Source organism: Nicotiana tabacum, chromosome 3 (assembly GCF_000715075.1).
Source record: "Nicotiana tabacum cultivar K326 chromosome 3, ASM71507v2, whole genome shotgun sequence".
NCBI lineage: Eukaryota > Viridiplantae > Streptophyta > Magnoliopsida > Solanales > Solanaceae > Nicotiana > Nicotiana tabacum.
Window position 1 is genome coordinate 92582168 of NC_134082.1, and position 20302 is coordinate 92602469.

Consider the following 20302-nt stretch of genomic DNA (forward strand, 5'->3'; position numbering starts at 1 on the left):
AAAACCTAGGTTCTACCCAAAACACCCAATTTCCCCCATGAAAATTATTGATTTTGAGTTAAAATCATGTGAAAAGATGTTAATGATTGAAGAAAACGAGTTAAAATTGACTTACAATCGATTTGGAAGAAGAGTTGTCTTTGAAAAATCGCCCAAGGGTGTTTTAGTTTTGAAAGAGTGTGAAAAATGGTTGAAATGCGTCTAAGTTATGAATTTACAGGTTACAGGTATCGCAATTGCGAATCCAGGCTCTGCTAAGCTCGCATTTGCGAAGTTGGATTTGCGAACATCCTGTCGCATTTGCGAAGATAGGCCCAAATGGGGAGCTATCGCATTTGCGAAGAAAAATCCCGCATTTGCAAGGAAGGGTTGGCCTGGGTTGTTTCGCATTTACGACTCAGCCCTCGCATTTGCGAGCCAGGCTTTGTAAATGCGAAGCCTGCAGGCCTGCAATAGAACAACTGAAATCTGCAATTTCCCAAGTCCAAAAATCCACCCCGTGGCATATCCAAAACTCACCCGAGCCCTCGGAGCTCCAAACCAAACATGCACACCAACCTAAAAACATCATACGGACTCGCTCGTGCATTCAAATCACTAATATAACATCAACAACTATGAATTTAGCATCAAAATCATGAAATTTCTTAAGAACTTCAAATTTTCCAATTTTCTCAAATACGGTCTGATTCACGTCATTTCAAGTCCGTTTCTTACCAAATTTCATAGGTTCAACTCAAATCATATATAAGATATGTACCGAGCTCCAGAACCAAAAATACGGGCCCAATACTATCAAACTTTAAACACATTTCACTTTCAAAAACTCATAAATATTCCAGAAAATAATTTTCTTCAAAAATTCATTTCTCAGGCTTGAGACCTCGAAATTCGATTCCGGGCATTCGCTCCAAGTCCCATATTTTCCTACGGACCCTCCGGGACCGTCAAATCATGGGGTCAGGTCTGTTATCCAAAATGTTGACCGAAGTCAACTTAAATCCATTTTAAAGTCAAAATTCATCATTTTTCACAGATTTTCACATAATGGCTTTCCGGCTACGTGCCCGGGCTGCGCACGCAAATCGAGGTAATGTCGAAAGAGGTTTTTAAGGCCTGAAAATGCATAATTTACTTTTTAAACAAGTGATGACCTTTTGGGTCATCTCAACTATTTTACATGATTAATGTATATTAAAATATTTTGTCTATGAAAGCATGTTGATTTTCGAACCTTTCGTTGCTTGATGAGTGCAAGAAAATCACCATATCTTTTACGCAACAAAGTCCCAAACAAAATAAAAATTATTGTGATCACACTTTCTGAACTAGTAGAATAAAGTTATCATTATAGATTATTTTTCTCTGCATAGCAGAGTTATTATCACAAATAAAAATCATAACAGTTCTCTTCTACCATAAGATGGGAGAATCCTTGTCCACTCTCTCCCTTTATTTATCTAGAAATTCAAACGAGCACTTATAAATGACGAATACAAGAAGAAAAATCAAGACAAGAGGTATCTTCTCCTGCCCGAAAATGGTGGTATTAAGTTCATATATAACAAGGATCAGAAAGATCGAAGTTGAGTCCCCAAAGCTCAAATCTTCCTTTAATGAAATCATAGTAACCTCCCTTCAACGCCAAAGTCTTATTCACCAAAGCATCGCTCACAAATGGGTATGTTAGTAAATTGGCTAGTGATACATTCACAGCTTCCTGCAGTTTATTCATTCGCACTATTATCTAATAAATTACTACTTGATATTTAGAAACAAAAGTAAAAAAGACAATTAGTGTGAGAACACTATTTTACCTTCTCACAACATTTGACTTGCTCTTCAAAAGTTTTATCCCCATGTTCAGCTAGCACTTTGGCCTTGGCAGGTAATCCAATTTTCACCCAATCCTCAATAAAATTGCTAAATCACCTACATCATCACATATATGTATTTCTTCAATTAGTAACATAACATAATTAATTGTTCAGTTAAATTCAATTTACTTGACGATACATACGTTGATTCAGAACCATCTTCTGGGAGTTCCATGAGAGCCTTAATACCTCCACAGGCACTGTGGCCAATGACTAAAATATTTTCTACCTTAAGATGGACAACAGCGTATTCGATTATAGCTCCTACTCCCGAGTATTTAGTCTGTTGCAATCCAATTCCAACACAAAAGTCAAGTAAACTATCAAAATTAATACAGAATATATAGAAATTAAACTGATAAATGACCCTGTCATAAGGAGGGACCATGTTGGCGATATTCGAGCCATAAAAGCCTCACCGGGTTGAAAATTCAGCATATGGGATGGACTCACTCATGAATCAGAGCAGACAAACACCATAAACTGTTACATGGTTGGATACTTGATTTTTCAACTACAGAAAATTAAATTACAAAGTAAAAAATGTAATATAGATCTTATACCTTGGGTTCCTATCCTTTCTTGAGTTTATCAAACAATTATGTGTTTTTGCTGATACATGAAAGAAATTAATTTTATTAGGCACTGTCATTTCAAGGTTGTTTTGTTTAATTATCATTGTATGAAAATTAAGACACCCTTTTAACATGTTAAGGAAAAAAAGGAACATAGGGGCTTTACTCATATATCGTTGTTTTGAAATAATAAAAGCTAGTCTTGATCCTTTGAATAGGGTCAAAGGATTTGCAGCCTGTCGTTTGTAACTCAGCTATTTGGAAATGAAATATGTTTGAATTTGATGGTATCGGGCTCGTATTTTGGTTTCGGAGCCCTATACAGGTCTTATATGGGATTTGGGTTAAGCCTGTAAGATTTGGTAAGAAACAAACTTGATATGATGTGAATCGAACCATCGGTTGTCAAAATTGGAACTTAAGAGTTCATGAGATTTTTCTTTGATTTGATGCTAAATTCATAGTTATTAATATTATTTTGATGATTTGATTGCACGAGCAAGTCTTTAGGATATTTTTGGACTTGTGTGCATGTTTGGTTTGGAGCCCCGAGGGCTCGGGTGAGTTTTGGATAGGCCACAAAGTGAAATTGGACTTAGGAGGATTGCTGGTGTGTTGCAGGTTTGTAGCAGGCCTCTGATCTCGTATTTGCGAAATATCGCAATTGCGATGTAAGCAGGGTTCGCAAATGTGAAGAACCCCGGGCCAGTCTTATCTCGCATTTGCGAGGTACACTTCGCAAATGCGAAGTCTTCAGTTAATGCCAGAAGTCGCAAATGCGATCCATGATCGCAAATGCAATGTCACAAATGCGACATATCCTTCGCATTTGCGAAGTCAGCAGGTTCCTTAAGGGTTCACAATTGCGAACCCTGGTCGCAATTGCGAGATCTACAACCTGCTAAATCATAACTTAGACGCATTGTCAGCCATTTTTCAAACCTTTTCAAAACCTAAACACCTTGGGCGATTTTTCAAAGACAAGTACTCTTCTAAATCGATTGTAAGTCATTTCTAACTTATTTTCATTAATCTTTAACATCCTTTCACATGATTTCAACTCAAAATTAAGGGCTTTCATGGGGAAAATTGAGTGTTTTGGGTAGAACTTAGATTTTTCAAATTTTGGGGATTTGGACCTCGATTTGAGGTCCGATTTCAAAACAAATTATCTATTAGGGTTCGTGGATGAATGAGTAATCGGGTTTTGGTTCGAACCTTGAGTTTTGACCATGTCGGCCCAAGGTCGATTTTTGACTTTTTGGGAAAAACTTTAGAAAACCTATTTTCATGCATTAGAATTGATTCATTTAGCATTTATTGATATAGTTAAGTAACTTGTGGCTAGATACGAGCAAATTGGTGGTGAAATCAAGAGGTAAAGCGGTAGTTGAGGTTGAATTGTGTTCGTAGCATCGAGGTAAGTGTTTGGTCTAACCTTAGCTTGAGGTATTAGGAGTTATGTTTTATTTGCTATGTGTTAATTGTGGAGTATGGCGTATAGGCATGGTGACGAGTATCTATACGTCGGTGTCAAGTATGCCCGTGAGTCTAGTATTGTAATTGTTGTGGCTCCGTTGTGATTTATTCATGCCTAATATGATGATTATCATTGTTGGTTCCCTTGCCGGGATGTTATTATTTATGATATTGTCTCCCTTGCCGGGATGTTATTGTTTATGATATTGTCTTCCTTTCCGGGATGTTATTGTTTATGATATTATCTCCCTTGCTGGGATGTTGTTGTTATACTCTTGTTACCTTGTCGGGATCCTTTTATGACTGATGTTGAATTGTATATGGGAGCTGTTTGCACGCCTGCAACAAGATATATAAAATGGGAGCGGGTTGAACGCCTGCAACGAGATATATAAAATGGGATTGGGTTGCACGCTTGCAACAAGAAACAAATGAAAGTGAATACCGTATTTGTTTTCCTTATTCTTGTTGGAAATTAAATTTTGGTTTCCTTACATTCGTCTTTAGTATTTTGTTGTTATTTGATACTCCCCGTAGCATGCCTTCCCCTTCCCATCTTTAACTGTAAATAGCTACTTTTATTTTTCGATGTATATGATTTAACTGCACAGGTTTATTTGGTAGTCTGGTCCTAGCCTCGTCACTACTTTAACGAGGTTAGGTTAGGCACTTACCAGCACATGAGGTCGGTTGTGCTGATACTACACTCTGTACTGTGTACAGATCCCGGTACTGGAGCATACGGACCTTAGCTTTGGGTTGCTGCCTTCAGTCCATTCGGAGATCCGAGGTAGTCTTGCAGTTGTCCGCAGGCCCTGGCGTCTCCTTATATCCTTTCATCCTGTTTCATTTATGTATTTCTGAGAAAACATTGTATCTATTTTTTGGACCCTTATTTGTAGTATTCCTAGACCGTATGTAAAATTATGATACCAGTTCTAGGTAGTCTATGTTTAAGGAATTGTATTGGTAATATTTAATTGGTTATATTTGTTCTTCCGCTTATTAAATTTCGCTGTTTATATAAGGTTGGTTCATAATTGTTAAAGGATTAAAATGGAAAAAGGTAAATAATTTAAATGGTTGGCTTGCCAAGCTTTCACTAGTAGGCTCCATCACGACTCCCGAGGATGGAAAATCCGGGTCATGACACTAAGATTGTATTGTTTGCCTGATGTGTGTGCACTGCTAAAGAAAAATATTGTTACACTTATGATGAATTTTCATTACAATGACTACTATTTATATAAAAAATTGTGATTACATGATATTTATTTACTAGATACTACGAATAAGCAAAAATAAAAATCAAACTACTCAATCATCTTTAACCACAAATCCATCACCAATCAAGTGGTCTATTTTCCCATCATGGTGCTCAAAGAAGTGTCACGACCCCAAACACCCCAGTCGTGATGGCGCCTATCGCAGTACTAGGCCAGCCGAAACAACACGAACAATATAAAGGTCTTTTGTAAATTCATTTTTCTAATAAGATATAATCTCAAATCTTTCATTTTAATCTATGTCAAATATGCGAAAAAAGACAAATACGTAAGTACATCAACCCAGCCCGATCCTGGTGTCACTGGTCATGAGCCACTAAATACAACTCAACACTGTCTGCTTAATACAAGATAAGTCTGAAATATAAAATACTAAGGATAGGAAGGAGAAAGGAAGGGCTGCGAACGCCGTGCAGCTACCTTACAATCTCCGGATAGTACTCTGAAGGCAACGAATAGCTCTCACTCAGAGGCTCTGGCACCTGGATCTGCACACAAGGTGCAGGGAGTAACGTGAGTAAGCCAACTCAGTAAGTAACCAAAGTAAATAAAAGCTGAGTGCAGTGACGAGCATTTAAAATCATATACATACTTTATCAAAAATCTCAACAGAAATATCAAAGTCAAAATCTGTAGTGCAGTAACCAAATATCTCGTAAAAACTCCAGTTTCAATGAAAATCCTTTAAAGTATTTGTTCAACATTTTTCAATAGAGGCTTAGTATAGAAGAAGAGTAAAAATAGAAATCTCATAAATAAGCCCCTCGGGCAAAGTATCACTCATAAGTATAGCCCCCGGAAAAGCATCTCAGTCACTCGTGACTCAGCTTTCGTAAATCAGTACTCACACTCAGCTCTCGCGCTCAATAGATATCTCATAATAATAACCGTTGTAGCGTGCAACCCGATCCGTAAATATATATAGTCGAATACGCTCACTGGGGGTGTACAGACTCCGGAGGGGCTCCTACAACCCAAGCATTATATCGCTGCGGTGCGTAGCCCGATCCAACATATCGCTGCGGCATGCAACCCAATCCATATATATAAATATCGCTGCGGCGTGCAGCCCAATCCATAAATATATATAATCCTCGCCATCAAGTCCTCGACCTCTCTCCCAGTCATTAACCTCATAGCCACTTGGGCATTTCAGTAAAAATAAGGGAACTCATCCCAAACAATTTTCATATATTTAAAGTAGAGTAATGAAACTGAATCAAACAATAAACAGGTAAAAATCATGACTGAGGATATGCTTTTAAATCAAGACAGTGTGAGGAAATTAGTAAAATACCTTCTAAGGGTCCAAATAGTTCGGCACAAGGCCCCTAACATGGCATTCAGCCCAAGTTAACAGATTTATTTCTAAAACACATGGATATCATATAAAGTTTATCAAAACATGCAACTCTACAGTTGCCACGGGACGGACCAAGTCACAATTCCTACGGGTGCAGGCCCACACGCCCGTCACCTAGCATGTGTGTCACCTCACTTATCAAAACAATACAAAATTTCGGGGTTTCATACCCTCAGGTCTAGATTTACAATCGTTACTTACCTCAAATCGGACGAAAATCTATTTTGCGATGCCCTTGCCTCTCGACTTGGACTCAAATCGTCCCAATCTATCCAAAATCAGAATCATAACATCAATACAAGCCAAAGGGATAAAGCCCACGCGAAAATTATCACACTAAACTCAAAATCCCGAAATTGGTCAAACTGACCCCCGGGCCCACGTCTCGGATTCCGATAAAAATCACAACACTAGAATCCTTATCCTCTCACGAGTTTATACATACCAAAAACATAAAAATCGGACCTCAAATGGCCCTTTCAAATCCTCAATTTAACCCTCTAATTTCAAGCCATAATTTCTCAAATTTTCATGTCTAATCAATTGAAATTCACCATATATACAAGTATTAAGTTTAGAAATCTTACCTCAAGAAGAATCCCCTTGATTTACTCTTCAACACCCTCCAAAGTCTCCAATCCCGTCTAAAAAATGGTGGAAATGGGCAAAAATTCGCGAAGGAATGCTTATATAGTTTCTGCCTAGGCATTCCCGCACCTGCGGCCCCAAACTCGCACCTGCGCGACCGCACCTGCTATCCAACAGGTCACACCTGCAGAAATCACTTATCCACCCAAAGCCGCTTCTGGGGTTCCTGCCCTTCTCAACCTTGGACGCATCTGCAGCCCTTTCTTCGCTTCTGCGGGCCTGCACCTACGATCCCCAATCCGCAAGTGCGGTTATGACAGGAACAACAGCTGAAGCTGCTAAATCTCAATTCCAATCTTTTCGACAATCTTCTGAAATCATCCCGAGGCCCCCGAGACCTCAAAAAAAAATACGAACAAGTCCATATCATCAGTCAAAGTCATACTAATCCTCGGAACACTCAAAATAACATTGGAACACTAAATCACCCTCGGATTCAATCCTAAAGATTTACACACTTCCGAATTTTGCAATCGATCCAAAAACCTATCAAACTTCATCCGAATGACCTAAAATTTTGCACACACGTTTCAAATGACACAACGGACCTACTCAAATTTCCAAGATTCTATTATAACCCGATATCAAGATTTTCACTGTCGATCAAAAAATGCCAAATTTCAATTTCGCCAATTCAAGCCTAAATCTACCACGGACCTCCAAATTACATTCCGAACATGCTCCTAAGTCCCAAATCGCCTAACGAAGCTATCCAAACCATGAAAACCAAATTTCGAGATCATTTACTCACAAGTCAACTTTTGATTGACTTTTCCAACTAAAGCTTCCAAATAAGAGAGTAAGTGTCTCATTTCACTCCAAGACCACCCCTAACACAGAACAACCAACACAATAAGATAAAATATAGCTGACCAACACATAAGGAAGAAGAAATAGGGAGAACGGAACTGTGACTCATGAAACGACCGGCCGGGTCGTTACAAGAAGTCTGCCACATCCAAGTGGGCGATGTCAAATTTATTTTCATAGACAAGATTAGCTTCAGGGCCTTTATTCTTTAGAGATGCTTGATAAAGCTCAACCAAATTTTTTGGTGCACGACAAATATTTTCCCAATGCCCTTTTCTACCGCAACGATAACATTAAGTTTCTAAACCATTCGTCTTTGGCTTCTCATCTTTCCCTTTCCACTTTTGGTGGTTACTTTTCTTTGGGGAGTGATTAACACCAGAAAAATTTCTTCCTCGTCTACGGCCACGACCACGACCACGACCATGAATAGGGCCACGACCTTTTCCACACTTAGCATAATGAGATTACACCTTATCCACTTCAGGAAATGGTGTAGACCCAGTGGGTCGATTTTCGTGATTTCTCATGAGCAAGTCATTATTTTGTTCAGCCACAAGGAAAAGAGAAATCAACTCAGAGTACTTCTTGAAACCTTTCTCTCTATACTGCTGTTGCAAGACCATATTGGAGGCATGAAACGTTGTAAATATTTTTTCAAACATATCATAGTTAGTGATAATATCTCCACAGAGTTTCAATTTAGAAGCAATTCTGAACACAGTATAATTATATTCAGAAATAGACTTAAAGTCTTGGAGCCTCAGATGAGCCCAATCATATTTTGCTTGTGGAAGAGTGACCAACTTTAAGTTGTCATATCTTTCCTTTACTCTATTTCACAAAATAAGTGGATCTTTGACTGTGAGATATTCTATTTTCAACCCTTCATCAAGGTGATGGCGCAAGAAAATCAAGGTCTTAGCACAGTCTTGGGTGGATACTTTATTTTTGTCTTTAATGGCGTCTCCAAGACCCATTGCATCTAAATGTATTTCAGCATCCAACACCCATGTCATATAGTTCATGCCCGAAATTTCAAGGGCAACGAACTTTCTTTTCATAATATCGGTCATAATTAAAAGAGGAGAAAAGTTTTACCTTAGTCTTCTCAAAGAGCTTCTTGAGACGGTAGAGTCGCGTGCTAATAACGTGAAATAAAACAATAAAGAAGAATATTGCAAAGAAAGAGAGAAAGAATTCTTATTGCTTTGAGATGAATTACAATGGAATAGAACCCTCTATTTATAGGAAGAGGGTGACTTAGATACCAAGTAATAAACCCTTAGATCTCTCTAAAATATAGACATTCACCATAAATAAAATTTTATTTATAATAGTAGTCACATTTTGAATAGTTGAGAATTATTTTTGGCCATTTTCCCTTCTATTAAACAACACAAATAACGTAAAAATTATTTTACATGATTAGTGTATATTAAAATATTTTGACAATAAAAGCATGTTTATGATTTGCGAGCCTTTCATTGCTTGGTGAGTACAAGACAATTGCGAGCAAATGCACAGATAGCCCTTCTCAGGGATACTATTTAAAGATAGCCAGTACTTATTTTGTCCTGAAATTTTAAACTAAAAATTTTAACTCGGAATAATTCAGAATATTTTTGTCTTGAATATTTGAACTGAAAAACTAAAATCCAGAACGCACTGGCTAATTTTTAAATACAACCCTGTAAAGTGGCTACCTGGTGTCATTTCTACGAAAATTGCCATATCCCAAGACAAAACAGAAATTATTGTGACCACACTTTCAGAACTAGTAGAGCAAAGTTATCATCATACATTATTTTTCTATGCAGAGCAGAGTTATTATCACAAATAAAAATCACAACTATTCTCTTAAACCATAAGATGGAGAATCTTTGTCCACTCTCTCTTTTATTTATTCAGAAATTCAAACTAGCACTCATAAATGACGAATACAACAAGAAAAAGCAAGAACAAGAGGTATCTTCTCCCGCCCGAATATGGTGTATTGAGTTTATATATAACAAGGATCAGAAAGACCGAAGTTGAGTCCCCAGAGCTCAAATCTTCCTTTCATGAAATCATAGTAACCTCCCTTCAATGCCAAAGTCTTATTCACCAAAGCATCGCTCACAAATGGGTACGTAAGCAAATTGGCTAGTGATACATTCACAGCTTCCTGCAGTTTATCCATTCCCATTATTATTTATAAACTTTTAGTTGATATTTATAGAAAAAAAAGTAAAAAAGACAATTAGTGTGAGAACACTATTTTACCTTCTCACAATATTTGACTTGCTCTTTAAAAGTTTTATCCCCGTGTTCAGCTAGTACTTTTGCTTTGGCAGGCAATCCAATTTTCACCCAATCCTCTATAAAGTCACTGCATCATCACATCTTCAAATTAGTAATATAACATAATTAATTGGTAAGTTAAACATTTTTTTCTTATTCATTATACTGTTAATATGTATAACTTAAATGGTTTACTTAACGATACATACGTTGATTCAGAACCATCTTCTGGGAGTTCCATAAGAGCCTTAATACCTCCACATGCACTATGGCCAATGACTAAAATGTTTTCTACCTTAAGATGAACAACTGCGTATTCGATTACAGCTCCTACTCCCGAGTATTTAGTCTGTTGCAATCCAAATCCAACACAGAAGTAAAGTAAATTAATAATATTACTACAGAATAGAAAGAAGGAGCTAATGCATAGAAATTAATTGATAAATGACCTTGTCATAAGGAGGGACCATGTTGGCGATGTTTCGAAGCATAAAAGCTTCACCGAGCTGAAAATTCAGCACATGAGATGGGCTCACTCGTGAATCGGAGCAGGCAAACACAAGAAACTGTTACATGGTTGGATACATGATTTTTTAGCTATGGAAAATTAAATTACAAAGTAAAAAAAAAAAAGAAATCTTCCAACTGGTCGAGCTAATTCAGTGCCTGAGAAGTCACAACTTGTACATTGTGTGACTAGCTAGTTATATTTCACCGACCAACAAAATGCAAAGATACTTAAAGGCATTCGGGTACACAAGGCATCCCTCATTTACGCAGGGTCCGTAGAAAGTCCGTACCCAAAAAGTGTGATATAGATAATCAAGTATGTGTGAACAAAGTCCCACATTGAAAGTAGAAAAAGAAAAAGTTTCTACTTATAAAGAGTTGGATACTCTTAATGGTATGAGGCATTTTGAGGAAAACCATGTAGGTTTGGTCCAAAGCAGATAATATTACACTATGTTAAGAGTATCTTTGGGCCATTTTATTCCAATACCCCTAAGGCATAAACAATAACAAATGTAATAAGATCTTTTACCTTGGGTTCCTGTCCTTTCTTGAGTTTCTCAAACAATTCTGGATTTTTGCTGATACATGTAAGAAATAGTTTATTAGGTGTTGTCATTTCAAGATTGTTTTGTTTAATTATCATTATATGAAAATTAATAACACACTTTTAACATGTTAGGGAAAAGAAAAAGAAGGAAACGTAGGGGCTTTACTCATATATCTCTGTTTTGAAATAATAAAAGCCCGTCTTGATCCTTTGAACAGGGTCGAAGGAATTGCAGCCTGTCGTTTGTAACTCAGTTGTGATTTCATCAATTCTTTCTGCTACAACCGGTTTCAGTTCTTCCTTCTCACTTCAATTGCACGATTTCCAAATCCAACACCCATAATTAATGCTATTGGTTTATTAAATTGCTACTTAAGCAAAAAAATGTATATTCTTAAGCAAGTGTTATTATGTACCACACTGCATTTATTACACCTTTAGAAATTATTGGGAAAATGCATAAGTACCCTCCTGACCTATACCCGGATTTTCAACTACACATTTTTTTCTTTGCAGGAATTCTATTACCCCCTTAAACTTATTTTATATGAAATTATTTGCACCATTAACGCTGACGTGACAGAGTGTGTGTATTTCACTCTTCCAAAGGAGAGTAAGAAGCGAGAAAAAAATAATTTTTAGATTATTTTTTATTCTTTTTTACCATTTTTTCTTTTTTTTCCTTTTCCTTTTTCTTTTACTTTTTTTTCGTTTCTTCTCTAATTCCGGCGGATATTCGTTCACCGGCGACTTTGTCTAACCGTTTTTCTTTCATTTTTTCTTTTCACACACAATTAAACTCTCAAAAAGATCTATTCATAAGCAAAGCAAAATACACTCAGATTTGAGGGAAAAAATTCATCATCGGAAAACCTTCCCACGCCAGAAAAAATGATGTATTGAAATTTTAACTGAAAAAAGTTTTCTCATCTTATATTCGATTTTATTTCTTTTGCTCTTCCTCCCACACATAAATTACACTTTCAAGAAAAAATTATATATATATAAAAGAAAACACACTTAGATCGGGATAAAAATCTGTCGCCGGAAAAACAATCGCAGGATATTTAGTGAAAGAAAAAATATGTAGTTGGAAATCGGGGTATAAGTGAGGGGGTACTTATGCATTTTTCCGAAATTATTACTCTATAATGAATACAAAATTTATATAAAAATATATGTTACAACATAGTTCAACTACGTAAATATATTTATTATCTTTTCTAAGAATAATCATTTAAATATAAAAAAAAAATTCAATAACTTTTATGAAAAACTGTTTAAGCAGCTAGCTAGATATTTAAAAATATTTTTGTTGAAGAAGTTTTAAAACACAACTTTGAACAAGTACTTGGGTTAAAAGGAACAACTTTGGTTTTTTTTTTCTTCTCAATATTTAAAAACAAAAGTATCTTACGATTCCTTTTTAAAGCATATATCAGTTAATGTTTTACATACGATGGTCCAAACCTGAGGAGGTTCTGGAGTGAAACAATGGCCTTCTCGTAACTTCCTTTTGCCATGTCTTCTCTCTCTACTGTATATGGTGAAATCAAAAGGTAGAGATAGACATTAAAACAATTGGTGAGTGGCCTATCTAAAATACGTCCAAAAACAAAATAAGAGGTCGGTATAGATTTCAGAAATGGCAAAAGAGGAACTATGATAATCCATAAGGTGTACATGTTCAGCAAGTAGAAAGTTACAAGCCAAGAAAGACGTTGTGAATAAGACAGTCTTATATGATACAAATTGTGTGGTAGTCATCACATGTACGAGGTTGTCTAATTTTATAGATTCATTAATTTTTCATACAATAATTCAAAGAACCTATTCACATAAAATTAAAAGGCTAAAAGATGGCCCTATTACTCGTTTGGCAAGAACTTTAATTTACGCCATTGACATGTCCATTTAATTTGGTTGATTTTGAAGTTTATTTAGAGCTACCACATGCACATGACGAAAGAATTGAAGAGTTCATTTAAGAAGAAAATCGCTTCCTTTTTCTATCGTTTTCATTCTCTAGGTTCTTCACGTGTAATCGAGACAACATCTATCTTAATTTCGGAGATTAATGATAATAACAAAGTAAAAGGTGAATTAATGATAAGAGAGTCATGTATGCTAGCAATGCATTGTTAACAAGATTTACTTGTAGATAAAAAGACATTAAAATCATCTAAATAGATTATATGCACCAACAATATAATTATGTAAGTATTTAAATTTTTGCATAAAACTGATTATACGCGGAAGAAATAGGTTGTAAAGTCTAGTCGCCTAGAATTTCAATGAGACTATATTTTCTCAATGTAATGTCGACTAAAGAATATCTATAGGTAAGCTTAAAATGTGAAATTTGTAATCTTAAAAATAAAATAAGCTAATATGCTACAACATGTAAAAATGACTTGATGATGTAAAATTCATCGATGTACACAATTTAAACTCTAATATAAGCTATATATAAAAGACAAAAAGAAAGAAGGCGAATTAAGAAAAAGTGAGAAGGTATATATATATATACACCAAAGTGGGGTGATGATGGGAGGAAGCTGAAGAGTTATTAAGTCTTGCAAAATTATAATGGCGAAGAAATGTGGGTGGGAAATTTTGGTTTCTTTAGCCTGAAATTTATACTACTCAAGTAGTAGCTAGTAACTAGTAAAACTAATTGCCGTGTCCTCTATCATCTTTCTTTGTTTTGGTGTACAAGTCATTATCATTTTTTTATTATTCATATTAGGTATGTTACATAATAAACCAAACGATGAAACTGTTGAAAACGACTGCTGGGCAAATAAGAATTTCAATCCATTTGATCACCATATCTCGTGAAACATGCACTGGGTCGGACCGCCCTAATTATAACCTTTTAGTGATCACCATTTCTCAGCTAGCTACTACTGTAAGTGGATTTAAGATTTATTATTTTAAAATGTAAAGATACTTTGATATATTAGTGAATTCAAATATGTGTTAGCACGTTTGTTGCCAATTTACCGGATAATCAATGATTATAATTACTTTGTAAGCACTGACCTCATTATATAAATAATTTTCATATAATTAGTGTATAAAATTATATAAGTAAATTTCATACCGGAAAATGCATATCTCAAGGAGGTTGTGGAAATATTGCAAATATTCTGCAGGGGCGCACACACATATTCTATTACAAGGTTTAATACTAGTTATACGCCTGTGCCTCTGCCGATTAAAACTTTTCGGATGTGGCTTCATCAGCGGCGCCACAAACAGAAGGTAACCATGCAAATCAAATGACGTGGAGCAACAAGAAGAAGGAAATAAAGACGCATAGGGCTCGGCACGAAGTGATTCATCATGCTCAAACATGAGTCAATCGCTCGTTAGGGATGGTTTATAGATCATCAAATTCTCATAAATGGAATGAAAAGTGGGTCCACGTAAATGTTCAAGCATACATCGTGCCCAATTAAGATGTGTGATGATAACTATGTGATAATATATTTATCTATATTTATACAATATTAAAAGAGCGAAGACCTTAAAGAAAGATCGTTCGTCTTTTTTATCCTTCAAATGCATATTTCACATTGAATAAAATTGTAATTTAATTTTTTTTTAATATTTAGGACTTTGAAATCGACTAAGATTCTGGCTATTAAATTATTCCTTATTTGAATTGAGTAAAAAGTATTAAAATTAAGGGCTTTGATTCAAATAAGATTTACGTTATATAATTTATTTCCTTATTTGAACTATACAACATAATTATATTTTCTTTTCAAATTACTTTTGCTAATGTTTAGAATTTTGAAAAAGTACACAATGAGTTTGTTTGACCATTTAACAATGAATTATTTTATATGGCATATAGTTTGAATTAGCCAGCGGCCGTGTGTGTTTGCAGATATTCAAGTTCATGTTTCCTAATTAAAAAAAGGTTCAAGTTTGGGGAAAATAATATTTTTGTATATTTTCTTTTCTTGCGTAATGAGGAGCTTCAAATTTTTTGAACTTAGATATAATTTAGTACAAAAAGCTCCAAAAAGGTTTTAAATATTAGTGAAAAATAGATTCACCACGCGGGTCTATTAAATGGCAACACATGTTAGCAAAGTTATGAGAAAAGTGAAGAATGACGTGTAAAGACGATATGTAAAACACTCTCGGGACAGAACATACTCGTACCATGTCTGTTAGTCTCGAAACTGATCATCATAGAATAATCATGGATCAGGTACGGGAGAATAACTCATAATTACAAATGAGGAAAGAATCAATTAATCCCGCATTATATGAGATTTTCCATCTTTACACTATCAGTTACAAATCAATTATGTAACGTACAATAAATAAAATAAATGGTTGTAACAGGCAGAACAAGGCAATTAATTACGAAATTGACTCAACAAGCACGAGATTGACTCAACATGTACGAGATTCACTCAACAAACACGAGATTGACTTAACATGTACGAGATTGACTCAACAGGTACGGTATTGACTCAACAAGCAGGAGATTGACTCAACAGGCACGAGATTGACTCAATAGGTACGGGATTGACTCAACAGGTACTAGATTGATCATCAGTTACGAAATTTCAGCATTTGCTTAGCTATTACAAGTCTTCCAAAAGTAACGCGTGGATTAAGTAAATGTTTATAATGGACCCATAAATCAAGGGAGAATGGTTACCTAGATCTAGTTCTATAAATAGAGACATTTGACCCCCATTGTAATCATCTAATTTTTCTTCTCTACAGTTCTATACATTGTAATTCATAGCATCTTACTCCCATGTCAGCCATAGCTCGGCTCTTCAGGCTCTGTTTGGCTCATCATCCTCAGAGCCGGATCTAGGATTTCAAGAAGATGGGTTCACCACTAAAGAAAGAAGGAGAAAACGTGTTAAGTGAGAGTTGATCCTTGTTTCTTTGAGTAAATAATTAAGTATTGAACCAAGTACACCATTTAACTTTTATGGAGTATGGTGCCAATACACAATATTCAACCAATTCTAGAAAATATATACATAAAATACTTAGTTTGATGGAGGGACCATGGGTTCACGTGCCCTGTAATTTCGGCTATACATCCGCCCCTAATCATCCTATCACGGATCATCCAATAAGAATTATTTCTTCTCTGCTTTATTTTTATTATATTATCTGTCATTGAATTTATTTTTCACTTCTCTATCACGTTGTATCAATGAAAATTTATATCTTTCGGATCGAATCGATTGCTTGTAGCCCGTCATATAAAATTAATTGCTTTGACCTTAAAAATTATTTTTTGGATTAAATACCCACCACGAAAATAAATAAACCAAGGATATTTAAATATATTTGATCGTACAAAAAATAATTACATTATATTTTTACTGTATACATATATATATATTAATATTTGCTAGAAGTTAGTAGTATTATATTATGAACGTTAGTGTTATTAAATTGTCCACGAAGTACATGCCTAAGAATATAGGTAATATGATTGAATACTATATATAACCATAACTTTCATAGCAAATTTAAAACTATTTCACTTATGAAAAATGCATAGCTCACGAGATTTAGACTCAACCTTCATATAATTAGCCAATCTATAAATATTTAATATCCGCCTTTTAATATCCGCCTTATACATGGGTAGGACAAGATTTTATTAAAAATCTTTAAATATAAAATCTTGTCATACCCATGTATAAGACGGGTATTAAATATTTATCGATTGACTAATTAGGTGAAGGTTGAGTCTAAATCTCTTGAGATATGCATTTTCTATGAGTTAAATATTTTCAAATTTGCTATGAAAGGTGTGGTTCTATATAGTATTCAATCATACTTAGGCATATACTTCGTGGACAATTTAATAACACCAATATTCATAACATAATACTACTAACTTCTAACACATGTTTTTAAAATATATATACAGTAAAAATATGATTTAATTATTTTGTAGATATGCCATTTTATTTTGTTAGATATGCCATATAAAATGATAATTCATTGTTAAATGATCAAACAAACTCATCGTGCACTTTTTCAAAATTCTAAATATTAGCAAAAGTAATATGAGAGGAAATATAATTATGTTGTATAGTTCAAATAAGGAAATAAATTATATAAGGTAAATCTTATTTGAGTTTAAAGTCCTAAATTTCAGGACTTGTTACTTAGTTCAATTAAGTAAAGATTTAATAACCAGAATCTTAGTCAATTTCAAAGTCCTAAATATTAGAAAAACTAGTAAGAGACTGTCCCTGCATTGCACGGGCCCAACACCCGAAGCACCAACTAAACATACAATAAATTTATGTTTATGTGAAGCATCAACTCATTATGTGTCACGACCCAATTTCACCACAGGTCGTGATGGCGCCCAACGCCGTTGTCAGGCAAGCCAACGCGGAAATATTAACAAGTTCTAGTTTTACTTTACCAAAACAGTTACAACAATTTCTAAATTTTGAATTTAAAATAGGTGGTAATTAGCTACGTACATTAATAATCATACAATCCCAAAAGAATAGTCTACTAATGTGTGTGCCAAGATCTAGTGTCACAAGTATATGGGCATCTAGTAGAATATACAAAAGAATAAATCTATCCTACTGTCCGAGATAGAATAGACAGCCAAAAGTAAAGAGAGACTCCATCATGTTGTTGAACGACATAGGAATGGAGCAGCTCACCGTAGAATCTCGGACTACGATCAAGTATGCGCACCAGATTGGTAACTAGATGTACCTGCTTCAGATCCTATACAATTAAGTACAGAAGCATAATATGAGTACATAAACAATATGTACCCAGTACGTATCCCGTCTAATCTTGAAGAAGTAGAGACGAGAGGTCGACTTGACACTAACTAGGGTCAATTAATATAAGAAAGTGTTATACTAAGCATGGACGTCACAAATAAATAACAATTTATAGCAAGAAGTGATAGTCCATTTCCTAGATATTATTACAGTTAGCCATTTACATATCAGGGCATTTAGCAAGGCAAGTCATGAATAAGAATTCACATAGATATCATGCACACATTATGCCGAGGTCGTACAGCCCGGTCCAACATAAAAGGAAATGTGCACTGCCAGAGGATCGAATGGCGCGAACCATAGATGCATCTATTTCTACCGAGGCGATCGACCCGATCCACAAATATCAATTATCATCAAGAGGGAACATAAGGCACAATAATAGCCAAATAAATTCATAGAAGTTATCAAGTGAGTGCATGCGTTCTCATACATTTATTTCCAACTCTTAACAAGTCCTAAGTGATCTCATTAACATGAAAGAATATAGACATTTGCAAATATAGCATGATACGGGTCCTAAACTATTAGGACAATTAACATAATAGTAGCTACGCACGGACTCTCGTCACCTCGTGCGTATGTAGCCCCCACAATTAGCAACACATGATAAATTAACTCACCTATAGGGATAATTCCCTCTTACAAGGTTAGAAAAGAGACTCACCTCGCTCCAAAGTGTACTCCCAATGTCGAGAACATGCTCAAACCCTCAATTTGGAGCCGAACGATCCGAGACTAATTACACGAGGTAGGAACTAGTCAATACAAGCTCAAGAGTTCGCATTTTAACTACTAAAGTAATTTTCTAACCCTAAACACAAGTTTCCTAAAATCCGACCCTAGACCCACGTGCCCGGATTCCAAAAATTTTCAAAGAAAGTTATTCTCTATAACCTAAGGATCAATATTATATGATTTCTACTCCATTCCATAATAAATTTCGTGGTTAAATCTATTTTTTATCAAAACTCTAGGTTTTGCTCTAACCCCATGATTTTTCCCTAATCTTTGTGTGTTAATCTACCCAAGATTCAAGTATTAAACTCAAAATAAATAGGATGAACTTACCTCAAGATGCTAGGTAGAATCTTTCTCTTTGGAAGCTCCCAAATTGCCCAAACAATGGTGGAAATATGTCAAAAATGACACATTCCCGTATTAAATGAAGGCACTGCCTTCAACGATTTCCGCACCTGCGGTTAGGGGACCGCATCTGCGGTCTCGCTTCTGCGAGAGAGGGTCAATTGGCCAGGAAGGTTGGGACCGCTTCTGTGGTCTTTGGGCCGCTCTTGCATAGCCGCTTCTGCGATGATTTGACCGCACCTGCGGTCTCTCACCTGCAGCTGACCAACCGTAGGTGCGGTTATAACAGCAACCTGGAGCTTCAGCTCCTTCCAAAATTTCCTAACTCAACTCGGGCCTCGCTCGATTGATGCTCGGAGCCTCCCGGGCCCCGCCCGAACATACCAAAAAGTTTGAAATCATAAAACAGACTCGCTCGAACCCTCGGAACGCTCGAAACAATGCTAAATCTAAGAATCACCCCTAAAACCAATTGAATCAAACTTATGAATTTCAAGTTCCTCAAATTACTTCCAATGCAACGAAACATACTTATACTACTCGAATTGACACCAAATTTTGCGTGCAAGTCTTAAATGGCTATACAAAACTATTCCCGATCTCGAAACTCCATTCGGACCTAGATAACACAAAAACCCTACCCAAACCAAGTATTTAAGAACTTCAAAATCTTTAAGGAATTAACTTTCACTATTAGGCACTAAAACGTTCCCGGGTCATCAAAAACCCGAACCGGACGTACGCCCAAGTCCGAAATCATCATACGAACCTGTTGGAATCCTCAAATCCAGATTCCGAGGTCGTTTACTCAAAACATTGACCGAAGTCAAACTTGGCCTTTTAAGCCAACCTTAAGGAATCAAGTGTTCCGATTTCAACCCAAACTCTTCCAAATCCCGAACCAACCATTCTCGCAAGTCATAAATTAGTAAAACCAAGTACGAAAAATCTTATTTAGGGGAACGAGGTTCTAAAAAGCAAAACGATCAGTCGGGTCATTACATTCTCCACCTC

General features: G+C 35.7%; 1 protein-coding gene and 1 pseudogene across 3 annotated transcripts; both read right to left on the minus strand.

Moving 5' to 3' along the window:
- Nucleotides 1-1514: 1514 nt before the first annotated feature.
- On the minus strand, nt 1515-2357 carry LOC107812172 (carbonic anhydrase, chloroplastic-like; annotated as a pseudogene).
- Nucleotides 2358-9821: 7464 nt separating this feature from the next.
- On the minus strand, nt 9822-14032 carry LOC107812321 (carbonic anhydrase, chloroplastic-like). 3 transcript variants are annotated; one of them, XM_016637478.2, is made up of 8 exons: nt 13912-14032; nt 12852-12918; nt 11548-11688; nt 11364-11412; nt 10771-10887; nt 10531-10670; nt 10304-10409; nt 9822-10205 (listed from the first exon to the last, which is right to left on the minus strand). In XM_016637478.2, the coding sequence occupies exons 2-8, from the start codon at nt 12902-12904 to the stop codon at nt 10041-10043; spliced, it is 771 nt and encodes a 256-aa protein (XP_016492964.2). In that variant the 5' UTR covers nt 12905-12918; nt 13912-14032; the 3' UTR covers nt 9822-10040. The 3 variants fall into 3 exon arrangements, with proteins under 3 accessions (XP_016492964.2, XP_016493094.1, XP_075105750.1); XM_016637608.2 differs by having other exon boundaries at nt 12840-12918; XM_075249649.1 differs by lacking the exon at nt 10771-10887 and having other exon boundaries at nt 12840-12918.
- Between the last annotated feature and the right edge of the window lie 6270 nt (nt 14033-20302).